This window comes from Fistularia commersonii, chromosome 23 (assembly GCF_037954325.1).
Source record: "Fistularia commersonii isolate RoL2024-O1a breed Wild chromosome 23, RoL_Fcom_v1.0, whole genome shotgun sequence".
Taxonomy (NCBI): domain Eukaryota; kingdom Metazoa; phylum Chordata; class Actinopteri; order Syngnathiformes; family Fistulariidae; genus Fistularia; species Fistularia commersonii.
In genome coordinates, this window is record NC_141306.1 from 7,879,248 (window position 1) to 7,903,462 (window position 24,215).

The 24,215-nt window shown below is 48.4% G+C and overlaps 2 protein-coding genes across 9 annotated transcripts in view; both read left to right on the forward strand.

Annotated features, from left to right (window-relative positions):
* hoxb3a (homeobox B3a) overlaps nt 1–9,255 on the forward strand; it is a 68,092-nt gene extending 58,837 nt beyond the window's left edge. For all 8 annotated transcript variants that reach the window (XM_086170976.1, XM_086170984.1, XM_086170978.1 and 5 more), the window contains 2 exons: nt 1,570–2,276; nt 6,041–9,255. In XM_086170976.1, the coding sequence (XP_086027102.1) occupies nt 1,691–2,276; nt 6,041–6,903 (1,449 nt within the window). In that variant the 5' untranslated portion in view covers nt 1,570–1,690 and the 3' untranslated portion in view covers nt 6,904–9,255. The remainder of the gene's footprint in view (nt 1–1,569; nt 2,277–6,040) is intronic.
* A 2,966-nt stretch (nt 9,256–12,221) lies between these two features.
* On the forward strand, nt 12,222–16,401 carry hoxb2a (homeobox B2a). Its single transcript, XM_086170985.1, has 2 exons — nt 12,222–13,596; nt 14,983–16,401. The coding sequence occupies exons 1-2, from the start codon at nt 13,065–13,067 to the stop codon at nt 15,747–15,749; spliced, it is 1,299 nt and encodes a 432-aa protein (XP_086027111.1). The 5' UTR covers nt 12,222–13,064; the 3' UTR covers nt 15,750–16,401.
* Nucleotides 16,402–24,215: the final 7,814 nt, after the last annotated feature.

Genomic DNA, 24,215 nt, shown 5'->3' on the forward strand with positions numbered 1-24,215 from the left:
CCTCCTACACTCGCTGCCATGGCCTCTCTCTCTCTCTCTCTCTCCCTCTCTCTCTCTCTCTTTCTCTCTCTCTCCCTTCCTCCCTCCCTCCTATTCCTCAGAGTAAATAATTAGGATTCCAGCTTGTCCAGCCGAAAGATAAATGGCTGACATGTGTGACGCGCCGAAAGCCAGGGAAACTGGCTGGGCGTCTAATCCGACTTCTATCAACCAGGGGAGGCCAGTTTATTTCAAAGGGGGTGGGGGGTTAATCCGTGTTTTCGTTTAGGTTACCGATTTTAATCCCGGTTTTGGGATCTTCAGATCCCGTTAATTCGTTATAAATCTACTCCCATTATGACGGAGTCAGCGCCATTATTATTATTATTGTTATGTTATTATTATTACTGTTATTATTTTCATGATAATGATTATTACTATTATGATTATTATGATTATCATTGTTGTTGTTGTTGTTGTCTCCGTTAGTAGTTTCTATTTCCGGGTCACGTGTTTCTGCGCAAATAAATCAAAACAAAAATAATAAAATGAAATAAATAAATATATTTCAGTTCAGTTTATAAAGCCCGTGTAAAAACGGGGGACGTGGTCAAATCCCGACCGGAAGTGAGACAGGCCTCGCGCCCGCGTGGAGGTGAAACACGCGTCCCACGCAAGACAGACGGGAGGCCGAGTGTACTCTATCTATCTATCTATCTATCTATCTATCTATCTATCTATCTATCTATCTATCTATCTATCAGATCGGATTATCGGATCATTGGATCGATAGCGGGCTGTGTTTGGGTCGGACAGCGGCTGCAGTGTGCTCCTTCCGGGGTTCCCGAGCCCAGTAAATCACGCTGAAAGGCAGAGCCTGACAGAAATGGGCTACCTACATCATTCACCTCAGGAAAAAAAAGGGAGAGAGAGCGAGAATAGAAAGAGAGAAAGAAAAAAATAGACTGAGAGAGAGAGGAAGAAAAATAAACACGGGTCTGTTCACTTCCGCTATTACACAACACCAATGTAACATCCAGTTTGAAAGGTGGAGGACCTGGCTGTAAACACAATACGGTTATTCATGTATTTATTTATTTATTTATTTATGTTATTTAAAAATAAAAACTAAATTAAACGTTTTATTGTAAAATAAAATCAGAAAAAAAGAGTAATGAAAGATGAGAAATATTGGTAACATGCTTTATTACTGGTCTGTTATTTAGGATATATCCATGTCCCATAAAATACATTTCAATAATCATTATACTATATATTTCAATAAAAATATTATTAATTGATATGGACATGTATATGGTCATGATTCATTTCTTTGTGTGTGTGTGTGTGTGTGTGTGTGTGTGTGTGCAGGAGGGAGCACAGTGCACCCTCCTTGTCCCCCCCCCCCCCACCACCACCACCACCACAGCATCTGCAGGCTGTGCACTGGGCTGAGGACAGTGGGGGGAGGGGGTGGAGAGAGAGAAAGAAAGAAAAGCAGTGGTTTCTATTCATGTCATGGCGCCTTTCATTGGTGGAAGATGGATTTATCTCTCTCATTTCTTGTGTCTGTGTCCGCTAACCTCCCAGGTCAGGTTGCAGGGGACCGTTGGAGAGACTCCGTCACGTGACCCCCGGTACCAAATGGTCTGCCGGCAGTGGTTCTCAGCAAGGACCGGAGCACAAGACGACGTCGCCACTTCTCCCAGACATGCAGAAGACAACATACTACGACAACTCCTCGACGCTTTTCGGTGGCTACTCGTCCTATCAGGTGCAGGGGGCGGCGGCGGCCGCCGCCAATGGCTTCGGGGGCTACGATGTCCCGGTCCCGGTTTCCCACCACCAGCCGGCGTTCCAGTCGGCGGCCCATCTGGATGTGGATTCGTACCAGCGCTCGGCCTGCTCCCTGCAGTCGCTGGGTAGCGGCGGGGGCGGCCATCAGCAGCAGCAGCAGCAGCAGCAGCAGCAGCTCGCCAAAACCAAGGAGCTGAACGGCAGCTGCATGCGTCCCAGCCTGCCGCCCGAGCACCACCCCGGCCCCCAGGTGTCCCCGCCGCTGCCCCCCAACAGCAGTAACGGCAATACCGTGGCTCAGCAGCCGGGGGGCAGCGCTGGGACCTCCTCAGTCAGTAAATCAGGCCCCAATAAGTCAACCAACTCTTCCTCCTCCACATCATCCTCCTCCTCCCTGGCCCCGAACCCGACTCTGGCCAAGCAGATCTTTCCCTGGATGAAAGAGTCCCGTCAGACGACCAAGCAGAAAAACTGTTCTCCCAGCAACACCACTGGCAACGGTGTGTAAGACTACACCTGTCTCCGTCCGTCTCCGTGTTTGCTGTGACAACATGGCTTAGCAGCATACGTGCCCTTCCTCCTCCTCCTCCTCTCCCATTACTCCTCTCCTCAGATCCCCCTATCCTCCGCACTGCCTTCATTTTCCTCCCCTCATCTGCGCCTTTGTTTCCTTTGTCCCGTCTCCTCCTTGCCTCTCCTTCTCATCCCCCCCCTCCTCCCCGACTCCCTGGGCACCGCCATCAGCCTCCTCCTTCCTCCGCTTGTCCCGCAGGATCTCAGGGGGTTCCGTTGGATACCGCGGTTAAAACATAGCGCTCCGCGGTACTCCGGTCGGGGGAAAAAAAAAATCAGGCTTTGACTTCAAATGTCTGGTTTCTGGTTCGGGGTAGACACCGGAAAATTATAAAACCAAAAAAGAAATTCAAGTAATGCTATGCTATGCTATGCTAATAGCATTTTCCAAGGTCAGTCAAAAGTAATCAGTGTTTTTTTTATTGGGAAATACACCTGCATGTGGAACTAGTATGAAGCCAATGTATGGCAGGGCACATGTGTTTACTTATCAGGGAGTGTGTCGTCAGTTTCCAGGCCGGTTGGGCGTCCTGGCCTCCGTCCGCCTTGCTGCTTGGCTAGTATCTGCACCACATGCGCTCACTCAGGGAGCAAAATCCGTGGAATTCCTGGATTTTAGAGCCAGGTCGTGCAGAAAGACGCGTTCATTTATCACCCGAGTTCGTCTGCGCCGTTATCTCGGGCGCTCTGGGGCCTCCTCCCCTCGCTACGGGTTAAGAGCTAGGAGCTTCCAGCGACGTAGAAGGAATCTGCTGAAGTGCTAAACGCGCAGGCTTCTACGTCGGACCTGACGGTCCTAGCCTATGTTATCACAGCACATTTTTGGTCCCACTTATAATCCCATTTATTCTGCGCTGATTTACATTGTGCAGAAACAGCTGTCCTGGCATCTGTAGGGATTATGAGGAACCCTGCGGGGGCTGCTGAGTGTTGAGCTGGACTCAAAAATATGACCTCACAGCTTGACGTGGCCACGGCCTCGACTCGAGCCGCCCTCCTCTCCGCACTGTTCCGTTGATGAAACCTGACCGGGCCTCGACCCAATCGTGACCGGATGCCTGAAATCTGATCCTGCAGGCTCGGCTGCTAAAATAATCCGCATTAGGAGACATGCGAGATATCAGTGGAAGGCCATTCCCAGGAACATGAAGCTATAAAAACATCAGTTACATATCTAAAAATCCTAGTTGGTACCACCACTGTTAGGACTGCACATGATTCTTAATGATATGAATAAGGCAAGGTCATCCAGGCAAATGCAGAAATATCAAGGCAGGCAGCGTCCTATTTCCTCACAATCACGAGTGATTTTATTCCCAATCTGGCCGAGAGACCGCGATCTTGGGATCGGATCTGACGAGAGCTTTGTCCGTCTTGTGAGGAACATGCTGAAAAGCTGAATTCAAACAGGAAGTCGGTCTTGTTTAGCTGTTAACTCATTCACCCTTTCACCTCCCCGCCCCGCTCAGCCTTCCCTCCCTCTCCCGCTCCCTCTCCCTTTCTGGTGTCCATCTGTTCCCTTAACCCCTCATTTATTTTTGCACCTCTTGCGAAATGCCAGCGAGAAATCATCTGGACTGTTATTAATGTCGGGGTTCGATAACAGGGGAGCAGGTTTTTAAGACTAAGCGAATAAGCATGTAATCATTGCGTAATAAGCAGGAAAAAACAAAAACGCAATGTTCTGTCTGATGGGACGGCCGATATGTTCTCTGATATGGTTTACCGCGAATGAGTTAAAGCAAACGCAACCTTGACATTTTATAACAAATTCCTTATATTTCTTAGACAAACGGGATGACAGGGAGGGACTTCCTGCGGCCTCCTGTATTATTAACATATCACAGTTTTCATTTAACGTTCATAATTCCATATGGAAACCCTAAGCGGTTGAAACATGAAGGTACTGGGATTGTTCCGGACAGGGTTACTCGGTCCAGCTAATTCAGTGAGAAGAAAAGAAGAACAAAAGTTTGATCATCAGTAATATACTCACTGCTTGTCTTTTAGCCGTGTGTGTAAACATATATTATCTGGATTAGCGGTGCTGCAGTTGTTTGTCCACCCCTTCGGAGTCGGATGGGTTTTGTGGGCTTGCAAATGAAAGGTCAGGGCTCTTGAGGACTGAAAGGGAAGTATATTCCGTCCGTCATTTAAGGACAACACGTGACTTGCTCCGGATATTTGCCATCCCGTTAAAAATAGCCTTTTCCAGAAAACAGTAATTTGGGGGGATTTCGGAGGAAATGTTTTCTGATCCTGCCAGAGTCGCCCAACATCATCAATGCCTGAGGACAAATCTTCGCACTTTCGGAAAGTCCGATTTTATAAAGAGGGGTAAATTTGCCGCGCCTCCGCTCTCGACCCTGCAGGGAGCCAAGGAATCAGATCCTTAATTTGTCAATAATTCGACCAAGAATATCCTCTGAATCCTCCCGGATGACTAGAAAAACAAATTTGGACGCGTTCACGTGCGAATACTTAGGCCCGAGAACTTAGGCGACTGTCTTCCTTGCAGAAAGTGAACACAACACTTTGATTGAAAGAGGCATCTGATGAAGTTGGAAACGGATCGATCCGTTGCCCCCCTCCTCCCCCGCACCGGTTAAAGCTGGCTAATTTAATTTATACAGACGAAGCCCAGAGCGGAGGATCTCCTCATGTAAAAAGGTTTCACAAAGAAAACACGCAAAGTTCTCTGCGGAGTAAAATCATAGGGAGGTCTGACGGTTTGCATGCAAAGAATTGCGCCGATGGCGAGGACGGGTACGGAGACGCCCCGTTGCTTTGCATGGAGGCGGCCGACCACTGGCGGATGTTCTCTTTGGTCTTCGCTCCGTCTCGTTTTGACTTGTAAAGCAGCGACAGGTGTTTTTATTGATGCTTTTTAAATATTGAGTCTTCAGACTCAATATCCCCGTGCTAACACTCGCAATGTTAATATTACGTCGAGGATTCGTCGCAAAACGTATTTGTGAGTAATCTGTGGCGGCGCAGAGGAGGCGGATGAAGGCCTCCAGATGACAACCGGCTCCTCGGCCTTGGAGCAAATATTTTTTAGGGTGCTGCAGACCTGCAGACCCGCTTCGACCTCACAGCAAGAAGGTCCCCGGTTTGAATCCGACAGGGGGGCCTTTCTTTGTGATGCTAATAGTTATCTGACTATGACGTGAATGAGAGGATGAATGGTTGTGTCTCTATATGAGGGTGAACCAAAGGGTCAGGCTCCAGCAGCCCGTGACCCCAAGTGCTGCATACTTGGTACAAGGAATGAATGAATGATAGGAACCATTTTTTTCCGAAGTTGGCATCATCATCTCCGTGGCGTTGGGAGAGGGCGAACCGCCCGATAGGGCGAGCTCGAGTGGGCTGCCGCTCGCAGTCCCTCGCCTCCAACTGCCGTTGCTGCAGGGGAGTTTGTGTATCCAGCCAAGATGCAATTTAGCAGGCCCCCCCGGCCAGCAGCAGCCTCCGCTCTCTTAATAACTGCCACTGATATCAAGTGTTGACAACTAATATCGGGGGGGTAATTTGGCGGGCGGGCCGGGAACCCCCGCTTTATTAAGAACCTGAATGCAGACTCTACATCTTCTCTCCTTCAATCCTCATTTCATCATCTTGTTCGTCTTTCCGTTCCTCGCATCACCCAACCCCCCGCCCCCGCGTTCACTCTCTCCTCCTGTCTCCTCAGTGTCTGGCGGCAATGAGAGCGGCAGCGGCGGGGAGAAGAGTCCCACCGGCGGCTCGTCGGCATCGTCGAAGCGAGCCCGCACGGCGTACACCAGCGGCCAGCTGGTGGAGCTGGAGAAGGAGTTCCACTTCAACCGTTACCTGTGCCGGCCGCGGCGCGTGGAGATGGCCAACCTGCTCAACCTCTCCGAACGCCAGATCAAGATCTGGTTCCAGAACCGACGTATGAAGTACAAGAAGGACCAGAAGTCCAAAGGGCTGAGCTCCAGCTCCGGGGGGCCCTCGCCGACCGGCTCGCCGCCTCTGCCCATGCAGTCGTCCGCCAGTTTCCTTAACTCAATGCACCCTATGGTGGGCGGAGCCGGGGTGGCCTACGACGCCCCGTCCCCTCCGTCCTTTAGCAAACCCCACCAGGGAGTCTCCTACTCCATGTCCACTGCCTATTCCAGTGTTCCAATGAAGGGCTGCCCGCCGCAGCAGAAGTACAGCACCCCGGACCCGGACTACAACGACCCCCACCCTCACCACGGCTTAGTGCAAGCCAACAGTGCCAGCTACGGGACCCCCACCAACATGCAGGCCAGTCCAGTCTACGTGGGAGGCAGTAGCTACGTGGAGCCCATGCCGGGCTCGGGGCCCTCCATGTACGGCCTCAACCACCTCGGCCCCACGCCGCCCCACCATCAGACCATGGACTACAACGGCGCCGGGCCAATGTCAGCTGCTAACCAGCACCATGTGGGCGGGGTGGGGCCCGCGGGACCCTGCGACCCGCCCGCGCACCCGACGTACACAGAGCTGTCGGCGCACCACACCTCAACTCAGGGCAGAATCCAGGAAGCACCCAAGCTCACTCACCTGTAGCAGGTCTGGAAGGAAATGCCAACCTGGGGGGGAGACGACGCAGAACCAAGTAACGTGACTCGCTAACATTCTGACTAACACGGTGAGGGGAGGGGGGCGCTCCTGCCGCGGGACGGGGGGGCCGAACCGACGGCAAAAAGAGATGGACGGAAAGGGGCCGCCAGGGGGGTTTCACCTGGCCGGGGTCAAAGCTCTCAGTGGACCGCCTTTTATTAGAACATCAAACTCACAAGAACCAGCCAAAATGCGCCAAGGATTTTTTTTTTTCCCTTTAGCTGAGTTGTTTTGAAATCAAGGCCGGGGGAGGGCGACACTGGAAACTGCTTGTAACACAACCAGAATCCAGCGACGCCACCCGAGAAAAGGCGCGGCAGACCTCCTGCACAGGTCGTACGTGCGTGGAGTAAAAATCGTATTTTATTATGACCCCCCCCTTCCCTCCCTCTTTAGACGTACATGCACACAAACTCCTGTCTCCTAAATTAAATGGCGGAGTTTTAATGGGCAGTTAACGAGGTGGTTAGATTAATGGCGACCGGCGCTCTCCCCCTCCAGGCAACACATGTTGTTGTCAGCCAAACTGAGCTATGTGGAGGACTCGTGCCCTCCATCAGCCCAAGGGAAGGGGGAGGAGGGGGGGAACAGGAATACCTGACTGGTGCTTGCACCCCCCCACCCCGCCTCCTTGAAGTGCATCGGCCCCGCCGCTTCGTCTCTTTTTGCCTCCCGCCTGTCAGCGTCTGCCAGGACCCCTTTTGCCTACTAACCCGCCGTCTCCCGTCTGCAGCAGCACACCTCTTCTAGAGAGGAGGCGGCGCCATTTTTTTTCTTCCCCCCGCCCTCCTCGTCCCTCCGCCCTCACCGCCACTGCCTCCGCCAACCCCTCTTATCGCTCCGAGCCTCGCGCTCAGAGGCTATCCGAGGCTACCCACCCCCCGCCCCCCCCCGAACCCGACGTGCTACGCTACATTGGCTAATCACACAGTCGCACACATGGCAATGCTAGCTAGCTTCCTGGCGTCCGCGCTTGTCCTGCCGGAGTGGCGCCCGACGCATTTCAGACACAGAGGAGGACGTCTTCCTCTTCTTATTTTAGCATATCATCGACACAGGGTAACTAAGAGTGGAGAACTCTATTTATGTTTGGGTGAGAAATTGCCCTTCTCTCTCTCTCTCTCTCTCTCTCTCTCTCTCTCTATCTCTCTCTCTCTCTGTTCTCTCTATCACTATGGTAGGCTTCACTTACATAAGCAGGCATCGACGAGTCTACATTTTATATATATCTTTTCCTTTTCCTCTTGTTTTGCTCTTTATTTTGTTCTCACACATCTTGACTTTTAACGTGGATACAGGGTATTTAATTGAACAAAAATTCAAAAAAAAAAAAAAAAAAACAACAAAAAAATGAATAAAAATGCATGTCCCGGAAACCCGAGCTGATGTGTACCCCACATTTTTTTTCAAAACAAGCGGGTTTATTTTCCCCGGGACCATCTGTGAGGGAGGAAGGGTCTTGGACGTGACACACACAAATACACACACCCACACACACACACACACACACAAATACACACACCCACACACACACACACACACACACACTCACTCACTCACACACACACACACACACACACACACCTTTCCGATGACCCGGGGATAAACCCCTCCGAGTGTTTTTTTAAAAAAGTGCAGATTTACACAAACGCTCCTCACATCTGGGCATCATTGTTGCACTTAGAGTTTACATTTTGATGGTTAAAGGTTAAAAAAAAATAGAATTTTATTTTGAAGACGGAAGGCCCTCCAATCAAAGTGTCTTTCGCAAAATGTGTGTTCGAGTGAACATTCATATATGAATATTTATTTGTTATAGCCGGTTTAAACAAAAAAAAAAAGACTTTCTGTTTTGTATTATTATTATTTATCCTCCATGTATTTATATTGAGATAAAAAACTGTACTTTTTTAGTATTTATCTGTTAAAAAAGGAAAAAAAAGAAAAAAAATTACGACATTGTGTTCTTCCTCGTCCATTGTACTGAAGTTACATTTCTTTAGTTCTTGTATTTTAGGAGAAGATGCGTAGTTTTTATGTTCCTATAATGACCCCTTGTACATAAATGTCTTGACTTGTGCTGGGAAATACAGCGAGGATGGGGATCGGTAACCCGACCCCCGCATAGTCCGAAGAATTAGACGAAATATTAGCTGGAAAAAAAAAAGTCTTTTTAAAGAAAATCTTTCTTTGTCATTTGTAGCTCCTCTTCCTCCTCTTCCTCTTCTTTTTTTTCTTTCATTGTTGAGAGAGTTGTCTGTCAAAGAATTCTTTAATAAAAATGTTATGTTATTCAGAGCCATCATCATCATCGCTTCATTATCCACAGAAAGAGAGAGGGAGATATGGCGGTCGGAACGTGGGGGGGGGGGTGAAAAAAAACAAAAAAAAAAATTCAAATAGAGGATGTGAGGAATAAAATAAAAGGAGCGGATGGAGGAGTCGGTCAGTCAGACAGGATAACCCACCGTCCCTGGGCGAGAGGCGGGGTTTAAGCGGGAGAGGCCGCCTGTCAATCACAGGGCTACAAGAACTAAAGTTACAATCTGATCCGCTGGATGCATTTTTCAACCTGTAGCTGGTTTTGGTGTGTTTTTCCAGAAGTGTGTGACCTGGGGGTCGGGGTGGGGAAGGTTCCTCCGGGGTCGCCTGAGGCTTGCAAGAAAGGCGCACTCTTGATTTCTCCCAATCGGCTGTCGTCGAGTGTTAGCTTAGCACCTTTCGTCGCTGCTGCAAAGATCGACCGCTGCAGATTTCCCCCTTTCCGATGAATCAGGACTCCTCCTAGATCTGTTCTCTACTCTGCCCTGGCATCCCCCCCCCCCCCTTGCTATCTCTCCATCCTCCCCCCGAAGGCCTCGCCTCTGGCGGGACCCCCCGTCCTTAAGTGAGACCCTTGTATCAGCCGAACAGGCGTCGATGCCTGTAAGGATCCGTTTGGTGGCGATGACAGTGTTCATCCAGTCCAGAGATGACCCCGCCCCCCCGATGCGAAGGGTCCTGGCGGGGCGTCGCTGTCAAACGATGAGCGGGGATCCACTCCCAGTCTGAGGAAAGTAGGCGGTTTCGTGCCCCGAGCGTCGACTCAACCCGGTTTATTCAGACGGGTGCCGATTAGCGGCGGGAATCTACCTGTTTGGAAGTGAGAGACCCCAACGTCAAGTTGGAATTTCAAACCAGTTATGAAGCTGCCGAATGAAGACGGTCTCGGCTCGGGTTTGTAGCGGGCCTTCGGTCCGCTCCATAGGTCTTTGTCCAACTGGAGGTCTAACGTAAGCGCTAGTCATCTCTATTTCTGACTCCCGTCTGTCGCCGCAAAAGCAGTTTCCTTTGCATTCTGCCCGTTTGACCTCGAGATCTTTGTGCATCTCGGAATAGAAGGACTGAGTGTTCCAGGTTTCTTCGAGCCCGGGTCGGCGGCACCTCCTCTTTTCGGCAGAACCTCCCCGCGCCCTGAGCTGCAGTTTAAAACTAAATAAAACAAACAAACAAAAAAAACCAAGAAGCTCCAAAGACTTGCGCCATGTCTTATGTCTTGGTCACGTGGCTCCCAACCCTCCTCCTCCTCTCCTCTTTCCTCCGACTTCTCCGGGAACGTCAGAGCAACATAAAAAAAAAAAAAAAAAAAAAAAAAAAAAAACTGACATAAATCAGCCTCCCATAAATAATCCCCGTACTTCCCTTTACATCGCAGTTGGACTAACAGACAATAAAAACACCAATAAGCAGAGATTGGATCTAATTTATTGCCTCATAAAAGCGGACGGGGAGCCGGAGCTGCGCGGCCGCGGCGGGGAGAGACGGGCCGCAGCATGCACGCCGTGCTCGCTCATGCCGGGACAGTCCTTCGTGTTTGGGGAAGGGTCTCTACCCACGGACACGATTGCTTCCACAAAGACAAAAAACAAAACACCATCACTTATTATTATTGCTAACACTACTGTATTACTATGTAACTACTGCATGTAATTACTATGTAATAAAGTAGTAATAGATGCAGCTGTTTTATTTTTTTGCACGCGGTTTAAGTGGAGGCGTTTTTCGAGTCTGTTACTTGTTCGTCGAACAAGACATGATTTAATATTAACTCGGCGTTACGTCTCATGCCCCGAAAGGAAAAGATATAAATCGACTATTATGGCTTCTCCTTAAACTAAAGCTAAACTGACTAGCTACGTGTGTGTGCGCGCGTTGTGCGTGTGTGTTTGTGTGCGTGTTTTTCTCACAATACATCACCGAATATTAACTGAAAAAGACAGATGTCGTAAAAATGTCACCGTTCGATGTCGTAAAAAAAACCCAGGAAGGAAAATAGTACGGTATGTTGAGGGCTGGAAATAGTGTTTTGTTCGTGTGTGAGGGAGACCGTATGTACGTGTGTATGTGTGTATGTGTGTGTGTATGTGTGTGTGTGTGTGTGATTGTATCTCCCCGCAGCCCCGACCTACTCACTTTGTGTGTTGCTCAAAGGCCCCCACTCCCACACACATTTCTGCTTTTTGTGTGTGTATATATTTGTGTGTGTCAGCACTGCATAACCGAGAGAAGGAGGTGTTAAACATCTTCGTATATATTTATTTTTGCACCGAAAATCCAACCTGGTCGTGTCCCGCGTTTTTTTTAATCTTAACCACGCATTAATCTGAAGTAATCCTTGGGTCGGAAAGAGCAGGGGGTTCGCTGCGTGTGTGTGTGTGTGAGTGGTGTGTGTGTTTTTTGTTTCTGCTGCTCTGAGAGAAAGAGCTGCCAGGCTTTGCGCGGTCACAAAAAGATTGATCACCCTTCTGCTCCCCCCACGCAGGCCTTCCCCTTCCACATCCCCCTGCGAGGACTCCTTTAAAAATAAAATTAAAATAAATCCCGAACCGCCATAACTCGCGATAATTCCCTCCCTGTAATCCCGGAGATTCATTGTATATTTTGCCACCGGGATTATTCAATTTCGGTCCGTTTTGCCGCGCCGGTTGCTCGGGACGACCTCGCTGTGAACCCGCTCCCTCCCGTAAACACACACTCACACACACATGCATTCCATACCAAGGCTTCACACACATACACACATACATACACACACGGGATTTTTTTGCTGACAACACCAAACCTATAATCTGGGTTATATTTGAATTTTAATATCACCACACACACACACACACACACACACACACTGCAGATCTGCCCCCCAACTCTCCTCCAACTACCAACTCCTTGAATTTCTTCCAAACACTCGGGGGGGGGGGGGGGGGGTTAAAAAAAATGTATAAACAGCCTCTGTCACAGATTACAAGATTAATGAGACGCCGTGCGGATTCGTCCCCGGTCCGGACGCCATATTGGGACCGGCGTGGCCAGGTCGCCTAACGGTAACCGTCATGACGTCACCGCGGAGCCCGGGGATGCTCCATTGTCTGCGGGATGCACCGACCCCCGTTCGCCCACACGGTCCACATGGCGACCGGGCGGTGGGTGGAGGAGGTGGGTGCATATGTGTGTGTGTGTGTGTGTGTGCATGCATGCATGTGTGTGTGTGTGTGTGGGGGTCTCCTCTGAACCCCCCTTGGTTAGACACAACAATGGCAGTCGTCTCCTGTGATGGAGCCCCTCTTGCCATTTTGAGTGAAAAAAAAAAAAGAGTAGAAAATAATAACGGCGCTCTCCGGAGCCGGAGCCGCCGCCGGGCCGGGGCCACCGGATTGGCTGTTTCCGCCCACGTGACCAGGAATTGGCTGCAATTGCGCCCCGTAGTTGTTCAGTTTAGCCTCCCCGGGTCCCCACACGCTACTAATATCACCAATATACACAATTATTATATAGCCGCCGCCTTTTCCGCCACAGCGGCCTGGATCCTGCACGCCGGAGCCGCTTGTTTTTTTTTTATTTTTTATTTTCCCCTCATTCGAAGGAAGCCATATTGCGTTGCGTGTGCGCGCGTGTATGTGCGTGCATGCGTTTTGTTTTTGTTTTTTTTTTATTTTATTTTCGCAGCACTAAGAATAAGAAGAAGAAGAAGAAGAAGGGTGGAGGGGGGGGAAGAGGAGCCGCAAGCCAGGCCAGGGCTCGTCCCGGAGGTGTCCCCTGTGTGAGGGGGGGCCCCGCGGTCCGAGGGAGCTATGAATTTTGAATTCGAGAGGGAGATCGGGTTCATCAACAGCCAGCCGTCCCTCGCAGAGTGCCTGACGTCCTTCCCTGCCGTCCTGGAGTCATTTCAAACTTCATCAATCAAGGAGTCGACAGTAATTCCGCCTCCCTTCGAGCACACCATTCCCAGCATCAGCCCCTGCGCGGGCAGCCAGCCGCGACCGGCGGCCAGGAGCCAGCACAACCGGAGAGCCTCCTCCGCCGCCGATGGCCTGCAGGCGCACCAGCGGCCGGGCGGCCAGCAGCAACCGTGCCCCGCCGGACAGGCCCCGGCCCCGGCCACGGCCGCGCCGGCCGCCCCGCTGGCCCACGAATTCCCCTGGATGAAGGAGAAGAAGTCGTCCAAGAAGTGCGTCAAACCGGGGAGCGGCGGTGGCGGCGGCGGCGGCGGCGGCGGCGGCTCCTCCTCCATCGGCGGCGGAGGCTCGATCATCCCTCCCGCCTCCGCGTCCCCGTCACCCACCGCCGGCGGGTTTGCCTCGGCGGCCATCGAATCACCCACAGGTCGGTATATGCTGGCGAGTGTGTGTGTGTGTGTATGTGTGTGTGTGTGTGAGTGTGTGTGCGTGTGTGTGTGTGTGCATGCGTGTGTGAGCGCGCGTGCCAGATGCTCGTGCGTCATCTCTTTACCGCCTTCATCACAACAACACACTAAAATCACACGTCGTATTTATTCCTCCCCTTATTATTATTGTTATTATTATTTTTAAAACATGGACGCGGTCTTTTCCAATGTGTGCGTGTGTGTGTCCGTGCACGTGCACGTGTGTGCGTGTGTGTTCTGCAGAGCTATGATGCTGTGTCAACAAGGAAGCCATATCAGACCACCGCATTATGCTGCAGTGATTTGCACACCCTCCCATTTATTTATTATTACTATTCTCATTATCATTCACGGGATTCTTAATTCCAGACCTTTTTTTTAATCCCACCCCTTAATCTGGCAAATCTGACTGCAGACTTGCAGGGTATTTTTGGGATATATTTGATCATATTTTAAACAGCACGGCGTAAAAGCGCACGGTGTCATTTCCCTCCCCCTCCTCCTCCTCCTCCTCCACCCGCACGACCGTCAGCACGAACACACACGCCGTCCACGCACGGATGTGTGTGTGTGTGTGCATGTGCATGGCCATCATGCGCACCACCCTGGGATTAGATATAGAGAATAGCGCTGCTGAGCGGTGGCCATGTTGGATGCCGGGAGGAAATATCATGGCGAAGGGCGAAGGGAGTGGGTCTAATGGTGGGTGGCTGGGGTGGGGGGTGTTCGTGGGGTGGGGTGCGGGGGGTTTGCTGCGTGCACGCACACGAACGGCATGTCACACGGGGTGTATTTCTATGTTTTTGAAGGCAGAGGGGGGATATAAATATTCCATCACCTCCACTCCATTCCTTTTTTTTTATCCTTCACCCCCTGCATCTTTATTTGGAAGGATACCCCCACATTATTTCCCAGCTTTTCAAAATAAAATAAAGATAATTTCGCAACGACCCCCGTTTTATCCCGTGATTTATTTATTTTCCCGCGACCCTCCGTGCAGCCTGAAGCTCGAATGATGGGAGGGGGCGGGGAGGGGGCTTCGACGTGACGGCCATCCGTCTTTATTTGCGCTTTATCGGGTCTTTTTTTTTTCTCTCCCCCCCCACACACACACCCCACACCCCATCTTTTCCGCATTTATGGCCGCTGCTTGCAGCGATTCGAAGGAGCCCCCCGCGTTTATGAGACGTTTTTTTGCGCGTTATTACTGTGTTATTACACGGGGAGTTGCTCGGCGTCGTAATGCGCGTCATAAAAAGCGCGGTTTTACCCTAAGGGAGATGAGAATAAATATTTAATTGTGAAATAAAAATGTGAACGGCTCACTCCAGCGTTGCGTTCCGCAGACCCGGGCCTGGACGGTGGCGGCGGCGGCGGCTCCCGGCGGCTGCGCACCGCCTACACCAACACGCAGCTGCTGGAGCTGGAGAAGGAGTTCCACTTCAACAAGTACCTCTGCCGGCCCAGGAGGGTGGAGATCGCCGCCCTCCTGGATCTCACGGAGCGCCAGGTCAAAGTGTGGTTCCAGAACCGGCGGATGAAACACAAGCGGCAGAACACACATCACCGGGACGGCGGCGGGAGCGGGAGCCAAGAGGCCGGGGACCCGGGCGGCTTCGAACCGCTGGAAGGCGCCGACGCGTCGCCCTACTCCAGCCAGCCGCTGGAAGCGTCCGGCACCGGGGACGCCTCGGAGGGCGAGGCGGGGGGCGGCAATCCATCATCGGCCGCCCACGCCGAGGAGAGCGGGGACAATGCGCTGCCCACGCCGGGGGACAGAGGCCGCAGGAGCCGCCCCGAACGCCCACAGCTCCCCGGCGCGTCCGGCACCTCCGACCCCGCGGAGGCGCAGCTGTCCCCGGCGGCCGCGGCAGACGGGTCGGGTCTTCTGCGTCTGCCGGAGGCCGGGAAACAGCCGGGCACCCCGTCCTCCGCCGGGCCTCCCGCATCCTCGTCCTCCGCGCTCTCTGAGCTGACCTTTTTCGCCGGCGAGGCGTGTTTGTCTCCCGGCCTGCAGAGCCCGCTGGACAGCCCGGTGGACTTTTCCGAGGAGGACTTCGACCTCTTCACCAGCACCCTGTGCGCCATCGACTTGCAGCACCTCAACTTCTAACGGGGTTGTGGGGGGGGGGAGGCTAAAAGGGGGCTGGGGGGCTCGGCGACATTCCTGAAAATAATCACAGCAAAATACTTTTTTTTTTTAATATAATTTTTTTTTCAAAATAATTCCAGTTTAAACCGGAAGTTGAGAAAAAAAGAATCCGAAGCTGGTTTAATTCCACATCTCTAAGCCGGAATTGTTTTTTCCCCTCTCTACCCCCCGGATATTTAATTTAAATTTTTTCCCCTCTTTATCTAAATTTCCGGCGTCACATCACGATCTCTATTCCGTTTTTTTTTTCTGTTGTAAAAAAAAAAAGAAAAACAAAAAAGAAAAGCTATGAAAAATTTGAGAGACTGTGTGGGTTTCTTTCCGTGGATCTCTCTATCTCTTCTCAGGAACTGGTCTCTAGAACCGTGGACTTGATTTAAAAAAAAAAAAAGAAAAGAAAAAGAAAGAAAAGAGGAGAAAACGGCAGACGGAACCTGATCTCCATCCGGACGCGACTCCAGAGGAACGACGACCCTGGTTTATTTATTGAGATTCTTTAATAGCGACAAATCCAAAAGTATTTATTGTACATATATTTTCATAGTGGAGATAATGATGATAATAATAATAATGACAATAATAATAATAAAACAAAACAAAAAAATCACACAAACGTTTTCGGGCTGGTTGTTTTTTTTTTATTCATCGTGAAATTTATCGATGGCAATAACATCTGTATCACGGCCGTTTACATTTTATCATCGGCGATAAATGGAGGAAATAAAGGCATCCAGACAGAAATAATATATATATATAATTTAAAAATGATATGAGGTGGTAAAAATGTACAACATGTAATAACACGTGTTATTACATGTTGTCCACCAATAACTCACAGTGCACACACACACACACGCGAAGCTGCTGCACTTGTATACTTAATGTGTAATAACTGCTACGCTATATTTTACAGGATGTTATTTTATTCTTATTTTTTTGCATTTAGAACTCCGTAGATATCCGGACACACACACTCATACATAATGGAGACAGAACGAGACGTTTCGGGGATGTGCGTTTTAGACGGTCCGGGTGTGTGTGTGCACCCGTGTGTGTGCGTGTGTGTGTGCGTGTGCGTGTGTCACCACGTGACCCCTGCAGAGACTCGGCCTTTTCTTTAACGGACGAGCAGCGGGTTTTATTCGCGACGTGTGAAGAAAGGCGCCGAGTGTGATTTGGCACCGGCGTTTCTTTTCTCATAGCAGTCTTTGTGTGTGTGTGAGAGAGAGAGGGTATGTGTGTGTGTGTGTAAGCGAATGCCTGCGTGCGCGCGTGAGCGTGTGTGTGTGAAAGACTGCTCCGCAGAGTCAAAATGGCGCTGGAGACAAAGCAGGATGTGAACAATGAGCAGTGGCAGCCATTACAGGATGACTGTGACAAGCCTGGTGTGTGTGTGTATGTGCGTGCGTGTGTGCGTGTGTGTGCGTGTGTGTGTGTGTGTGTGTGTGTGTGTGGGAGAGAGAGAGAGAGAGAGAGAGAGTGAGTATTAGATACTCCTGGCCTTTTGCTGGCTCTGGCCTTGCAGTCCATGTTTATTGTCCAAAAAAGAGGATGAGGAAGAGGACGGCTGTAACTTTATAAAACCTCCACAATTAATCAAAACACTCCATGGAGAGTTTTAATTGCTGCTGACATATCACAGGTCAAGTTGCAATCTGTTTGTGTTTTAACACATTAATAACATTTTAAAATGCTTATGTTGATTCAGATGCATTTCATTGTGGTGTCATTTATGGTTATAAAGGAGTTGTTACAGGAGCGTTACCTAATGACCAGCCCCATTTGTCAGCGTGTTACCGAATTACAATATCAGTAAACATAAACACATAATAAAATTTCAAGTCACTAGAAGGGCCTGATTTGCTTCTTAGCCAGTAACCAACAGTAACATTTGGTACTTACTGTGTAGCCACAGTTTGGCTTATAATACTCACAGTGAAGTTATAATTTAACAACTGCATAATTATCCAATAATATAAGAGCAGCTGCTTGAATCACTATCCATTTAGAGTAACATTTCTCTGTACTTATTTATTTATGTGCATCTTACTGCATTGTAACAAGGTTAGTATGATCTGTCAGGAATTTAGCGGCAAAGTTGTTGGATAGTCGTTTAATAACCAATCATTATTCTGTTACTACACAACACAGTGATTTGAACAAAGTTCCTGTGCATCCAATGGAATTTGGAGCGATTAATCTGCATTAGATTTTAGGTTGGATCTAATTATCATCTTCTAACCTCAAGACATAAATAGAAATAGAGACAGTTTAGCACAAGTTTAATAGACTCCCACCAAACTGTGGGATTTATTAGTTTGTCAGAAGAATGAAAAATAAACTTTTACTCCAGTGTTTGTTGATCCTGCTCCCTCTAACAAGTGAAAGAAAATTTATTCTCTTATATACAGGAGAACACAAAGAACGCGGCCACTATTCATTCATTCATTGTCCAAATGGCATGGGATATCAGGGAGGTGTTTTTAGCCAATCGCAGCTGTCATGTGGCGGGAGGCGGGGTTTAACCCGGGTCTGGTCACCTGTCAATCACAGGGCTGCACGTGGAGACTGTGTGGAACCCACGCTGGCGTGACAACTGGACGGGTTTTGAACAGACCCTGCACTGCATGCAAGGAATATTTTGGTATTTATTGTTGATGTCATATTGATTACTAATAGAACACATAGCCTTGCAGTGTGTGTGTGGGGGGGGGAAGGGGGGGTGTAACATCCCCCAGATAATTTTGACCTCGAATCATAATTGTGATGGGAATTTATTTTGATGACACACACACACACACACACACACCTCCCATTGGCCCTGATCATAGTCTTCCTCCCAGCCTGTTCCTACAGGTGCTGGGTTTGAAGCTTTCTGGCTCCAGGACAAGACCAGACCTGCTGAGGGTTTCTGTTCCTCCCCCTGATGCCAAAACTCCTGCGAATAGAATGTGGAATAACCCCGACCAATCAGTGCTCCTCTTCTGGGGCTGAGATTGCAGGGAGACGCTACACGACATAATCCCGTCTAATCCCGTGGTGATTTCCATCTACAAAAATTGAGTTTTGTGCTGTGAATCAGCCATCGACGGGATGAAGGTGGGAGTTCATCGTGGACAGCGACACACACACACACACACACACACACACACACACACACACACACACACACACACACACACGAGGCCTCTTAAATATGTAGGTCGTTCAGATTTGGACTCCGCCCCTTATCAGAGACCTGAGTCCTCCATGACCCGTCATCGCCACCAGAAATGCCAGGGTGAAGGAACTCATCGCGTGCGCCTGCACACACACATGCACACACGCACACACTCACACCATCATAGGAAACTGCCTCTGGACGAACGCAGGGTTTGAAGCCGAGGTCAGGATAAGGGCGGCCTCACTCCGGCCCGCCGTGAGTGATGATGGGGTTCCGCTCATCTCTGACCGACCCACATTCCAGGCGGGCCCAGGAGTGGGGAGATCTCAGGGGGTCCAGGCACCAAGAGGGGGGGACGTTTTCACGGGACGGCTCTCCAGAACAGAGCTGGATGAAATGTAAGTAACAAAAGTATTCAGTGTCTCGGGCTCGACAACCCATCCTGATTCCACGTCTCCAGTGTATTTCCAGACTTGGATTTCCTGCTGCTGTGGTTTCTCAGTGGCTGCATATGGGACTCTTTCATGTACAAATATATTTTTTGGAATATTTTGTATTTTTATTTCTTAAGCCTTGCTCTCCAATGAGCAGGAGTGTTTCGCCAGAATAAGCAGGGGTGGAAAAGACATTCCGGGTTGTCACACCTACATGTACCTTTAGCACCCTTTAATCTGTCAGTAATCTGATAATCCCAATCTGGATATACTTTTCCTCAAAGCAGTCAGGTTTGGATCTTTGAGGCTGGACAGTTTGCTGGAGTGTCTGCAGTGCCTTTGTCCTGCACCTGTCACAGCCTCCAACTAACACCTGGCTCAGTCTTAATCTGAGGACAGCGGCCAGCAGATTCCTCAGACGGCGGATCGGCCCACACTGGGAGAAGGGATTCGGGGCCGGGGGCTTCCTCGCCAAATGCACGCAGAAGTGATGGCGCTTCTCTGGAATCGCAAGCCACGCTAACTTCTAGATTTTCCGCCTGCCGTCCAGGCTCTCAGAAAGACGGCCTGGCAAAACAGACGTGTTTGGAGATAAATATTCCGCTTGCGACCCTGATGTTTGGATGGAAATAGTCAATCTTCCTGCCTGAAGATTCACAATGCTGGTGGATAAACTCAGACCGGTGGCTAATTGTTGCTAATGCTAATAGACTAGGTATCACTCGGGATTAAAAGGCGTCGACAGGGACAGGCCTGGAGGACGGCGGAGATCTGGTGATGGAGTCAGCTGACCTCAACCCCACCGTGGGTGCAGCGTGGCCTCCTGGGAACGCGAGGCTCCACCAGGAACACGGCGCTTCATTTTGTCAGAGATACGGGTCCAGTTGAGGCTCTGCAGGCCTCCTGAGGTGCTTGGCTGTGGAGGAGAGCAGGAGGTGGGTGCATTTAGTCAATTTTTGTTGCACTTGTAGAAAGAAATGAAGACTATTAGTGCAAGTGCATTGGTGGCAGATGTTCAGTGAGCCCAGATCGCTTTAAAGAATGAATGAACATTTCATGGAAAAGTCAGATCTGATCTTTGCTCCTTCGGCGGGTGAAGGCATTCTGCCTTCTTCGAGACGGCGATAAAGAGAGTCGCCAGGTTTTCAACTTTGGAATGATGTATTTGTCCAGAGGAATTGTTACCTTATCAAACCGATGCCCTTGTCGAGGCCGGGACCGCGACCGCCGCCTCGGCTTCGCCAGAATTCAAAAGGAGGAAGAGGAACGACATGCGTTTTTCTCTCGCTACTGATAAGCAGCGAGGGGAGTCCAGGAAGAAGATAGTCTCCGCAAAGAGACGGCCACAGGCTCTGATAATGTCCCAACGGAGAGGGTCTCTGATTCTGAAAGTCGGCAAAACAACCCGATGTTGTTGATGACAAAGTCACCTGGCCTCTCCTATCAACAACATTTACTGGAAATAAGAAGTATATTTTTGTTGGTGTCTCAAATAAAATAAAATAAAATAAAATAAAATAAAATAAAATAAAATAAAATAAAATAAAATAAAATAAAATAAAATAAAATAAAATTCCCTGCAAAGACTGCTGTGTGACCGCCCTCCCTCGTGTTATGGGAGTGGCGTTCATACCACTCATCTCCGATGAGTTAAACAAGTTAATGTCAGACGGACTGACCGATGAGGGGCCCCTCCCTGTGCGGAGGCCTGAGCAAAAATTTGGGCATTAATCCAGGGTAATTCATTAATCTAGGCGGGGAGGATTCATTCAAGGGGAGGAGAATGCTCTGCTTTAACTGTGTTTCTCATAAATGAATTATATCCAATTTGTCTTTTGGATTACAATCATAAATTGACTTTGCTTGGAAAGCTGCAATTGGTCTGGAATCAGTTAGAGCCAAATCGGAGGGTGTTGTCAGAATGGTCTGAGCTTGTGTCCGGTGACAGAAACAGCGTGTTTTTTTTTCTTCATGGCGCTATCAGCGCTAATCACACTACCGGCAAGGGCAGGGCCTGATCTCAGGCCATATGGAGGGATCCAAACCAGCATCAGCACACTCATCTTCTGACGGATTGGTACAAACCCCAAGTTTGCTCTGAATGTTTTCACAACTGGTTGTGGATTAAAGGTAAATAATGACCTGACTGGACGAGTGGGCTCATCTTCTGTGAAGATTATCGATCATCTTGTTGTTGTTTTTATTCTTGGGTATTGTTACAAGGGAATATCCTATGACAAAACCAGCTGAGTTGGAACTCTCCGTCTCAGACACACACACACACACACACACACATACAGGGCATCAAAGAAAGTCAAGTTGTCAGAAGAAGCTGCTGTGAATGATTTTCTCCTTCCAGAGGTGTCGTCATCGCGGTCTAAGCTGTCAGAAGGCACCGGTGGGATCCCAGAAACACATCCTGATATTATGGTCTGGCCATAATATCAGGGACTGCAAAATAACAACATTCACAGGAATGTATTTTCTATGTATTCTAATAGCCAACGGTGTATGTGTGTTTCCATATTTTATTTTTTATACTGTAAAACATCTTTGCAATGTCGAATAAATTGTCTAGTTGTCTAATATGACCATTTGTATCCACAAACACACACACACACACACACACACATACTCAAAGACTAACAGTACAGTACATACACGATGTACGTGAATGCAAACAGAATGTCTCCTGTATGTGAGTGCGTATGGAAATATAATATTACCAATGACCCAAGACTATATACCTCCATGATTACGTATTTGTTTGTCTGTATACAAAGTATTTTATTTTATTTTATTTTATTTTATTTTATTTTATTTTATTTTATTTTATTTTATTTTGGAATTGGCTAGGTTGACCTTGGAATTAAAAAGACACACCTCCTGACCGCATGTGCAGGGGAGGTTTCAAAGAGTGAACAGTTATTATTCATATAATTTTTATTTAATGTTTTTTGTATTATTTAAAAAAAAGTTTATTTTCACTCTAATTTTCACTTCTTGTTTTGTCTGTGATGGTGGATGTCAAAATATATGTCATTGTCAACAATTGATAAAGGACATTATAAGTTGAGATGAGATGAGAGATGAGAACAACTTTAACAATTTCCTTCGGGATTAATAAAGTTGTTCTCATCTCTCATCTCATCTCATCTCATCTCATCTCATAATGTCCTTTATCAATTGTTGACAATGACATATATTTTGACATCCACCATCACAGACAAAACAAGAAGTGAAATCATTCAAAACTGAATAAAACTAAAATAAAAAACCTCATCTCATACCCTGAATTGGCTGAAATATCTGATACACCCAGCTAATAACAAACCATGGTTTTCGGGATGTGGTTCCCTGTAGATCCTGGTCCAGCGGAGTATGGCCCGAACAACTAATTTTCCATTTCCACAAATAATCACAATCTTAATTCTGACAACACCTGAAAGATGATTTCTCCTCGTGTTCCACTCTACACACACTTTAGAGCTCCTCTTGCTATGACCAGGGAAAAAGCTGCAGCTCCATTGTGCAACCACAACAATAACTCTGCTGCCATCTCTGGCAGAAAAGAACACTGCAGGACAAGTCGACTGGCACTGGGCCACTTCCTCAGTCTTTGTTTTAGTATCAATGCCAATCTTATATCGATCCTCTGAGGACAAAACCATTTATCACAAGCACATTTTGCACTTTAAATAAATCACATAATGCACTGAATAAGAAATATTCATCAATTTTCAGTCTTTCAGCCCTTAAAATGTCAATGTTCTTTGTTTTCTTTTACTGCCCCTTCCACTTACTGACGTTGGTTCTAATCTTAAACAGTTTTGTCATCTGAAGTGTCACGATACAAATGCATCTGTCTCTGAAAATATATAGTCTTTTTCCAGGTCCCAGCCCTCTCTCTCCATATATATATATATATATATATATATATATATATATTCAAAATGTTGTGTAAGCTACTGTTGCTGCAATATAGCGATACAATAATAAGACATTACAAAATATGATTATGTCTTCACAGAGTATTCTTTTAATGGTATTTGTATTGTGATTACACACAGACAAATACACACATCTTCAAAGTTTATTAATTTCAAAATAGAAATCTGTGTTCTAAAGATTTCTGGATGCAGGAGTCTCCTAGATCTGCTGGTTTGATGTGTGTGAAGCAGTGAAAAAGGGAGACACACACACACACACAGATTCGCATACACCACAAATAGGCATTTATACTAATGTGTGTGGTGTATAATGACCACAGAGGGAGAAAATGACATTTACCTTCGCCACAGGATGAACATGTAAATAAATAAATCTGAAGCCGAGACTCGAGAATGAATCCCCTGGAGTTGATTTATTATTTAAATTATATTGATTTTGAAGCCAAGGCTCCAGGATTAATGGGTAATAAAGCAGACTTTTTGATTCTGGACTGGCAATGGGATCAAATTCATTTAGTTAGGTGTGTGAACAGCTACTGTCTTAGCCTTTCAAAGGCTGCTAAGCTAACGCTCCCTCTCCTCTGCAAAAGCGTCTTTGCAGAGCAGAGACAACGATAAGGTGTTATATTCCAGGTCCTCCTTTGAGGGCAGCATGCGAGAAAAATGATTTTAACCCTCCTAGACGAAGGGCTGGTGATGCATGCACACAGTCATGCATGACTGTGAAATCAAACGGCATTTAGCTATCCTTGCTAGTGCTAACATACATCCGTTATCTCCCATTCTTTACCGACATGAAGACAGGCGTGAGCACGGGTTTCAGCAAAATGCACTCCTTCTGTTTTCAAACGCCCGGAGCGAACAGAGCATCTACTTGTTC

What these genes read in the sequence shown, in the direction of transcription:
- hoxb2a (XM_086170985.1), top strand. Translation starts at nt 13,065, where the DNA reads ATGAATTTTGAATTCGAGAGGGAGATCGGGTTCATCAACAGCCAGCCG. An exon ending in GGCCATCGAATCACCCACAG is followed by an intron (nt 13,597 to 14,982) that starts GTCGGTATATGC and finishes TGCGTTCCGCAG; the next exon opens with ACCCGGGCCTGGACGGTGGC.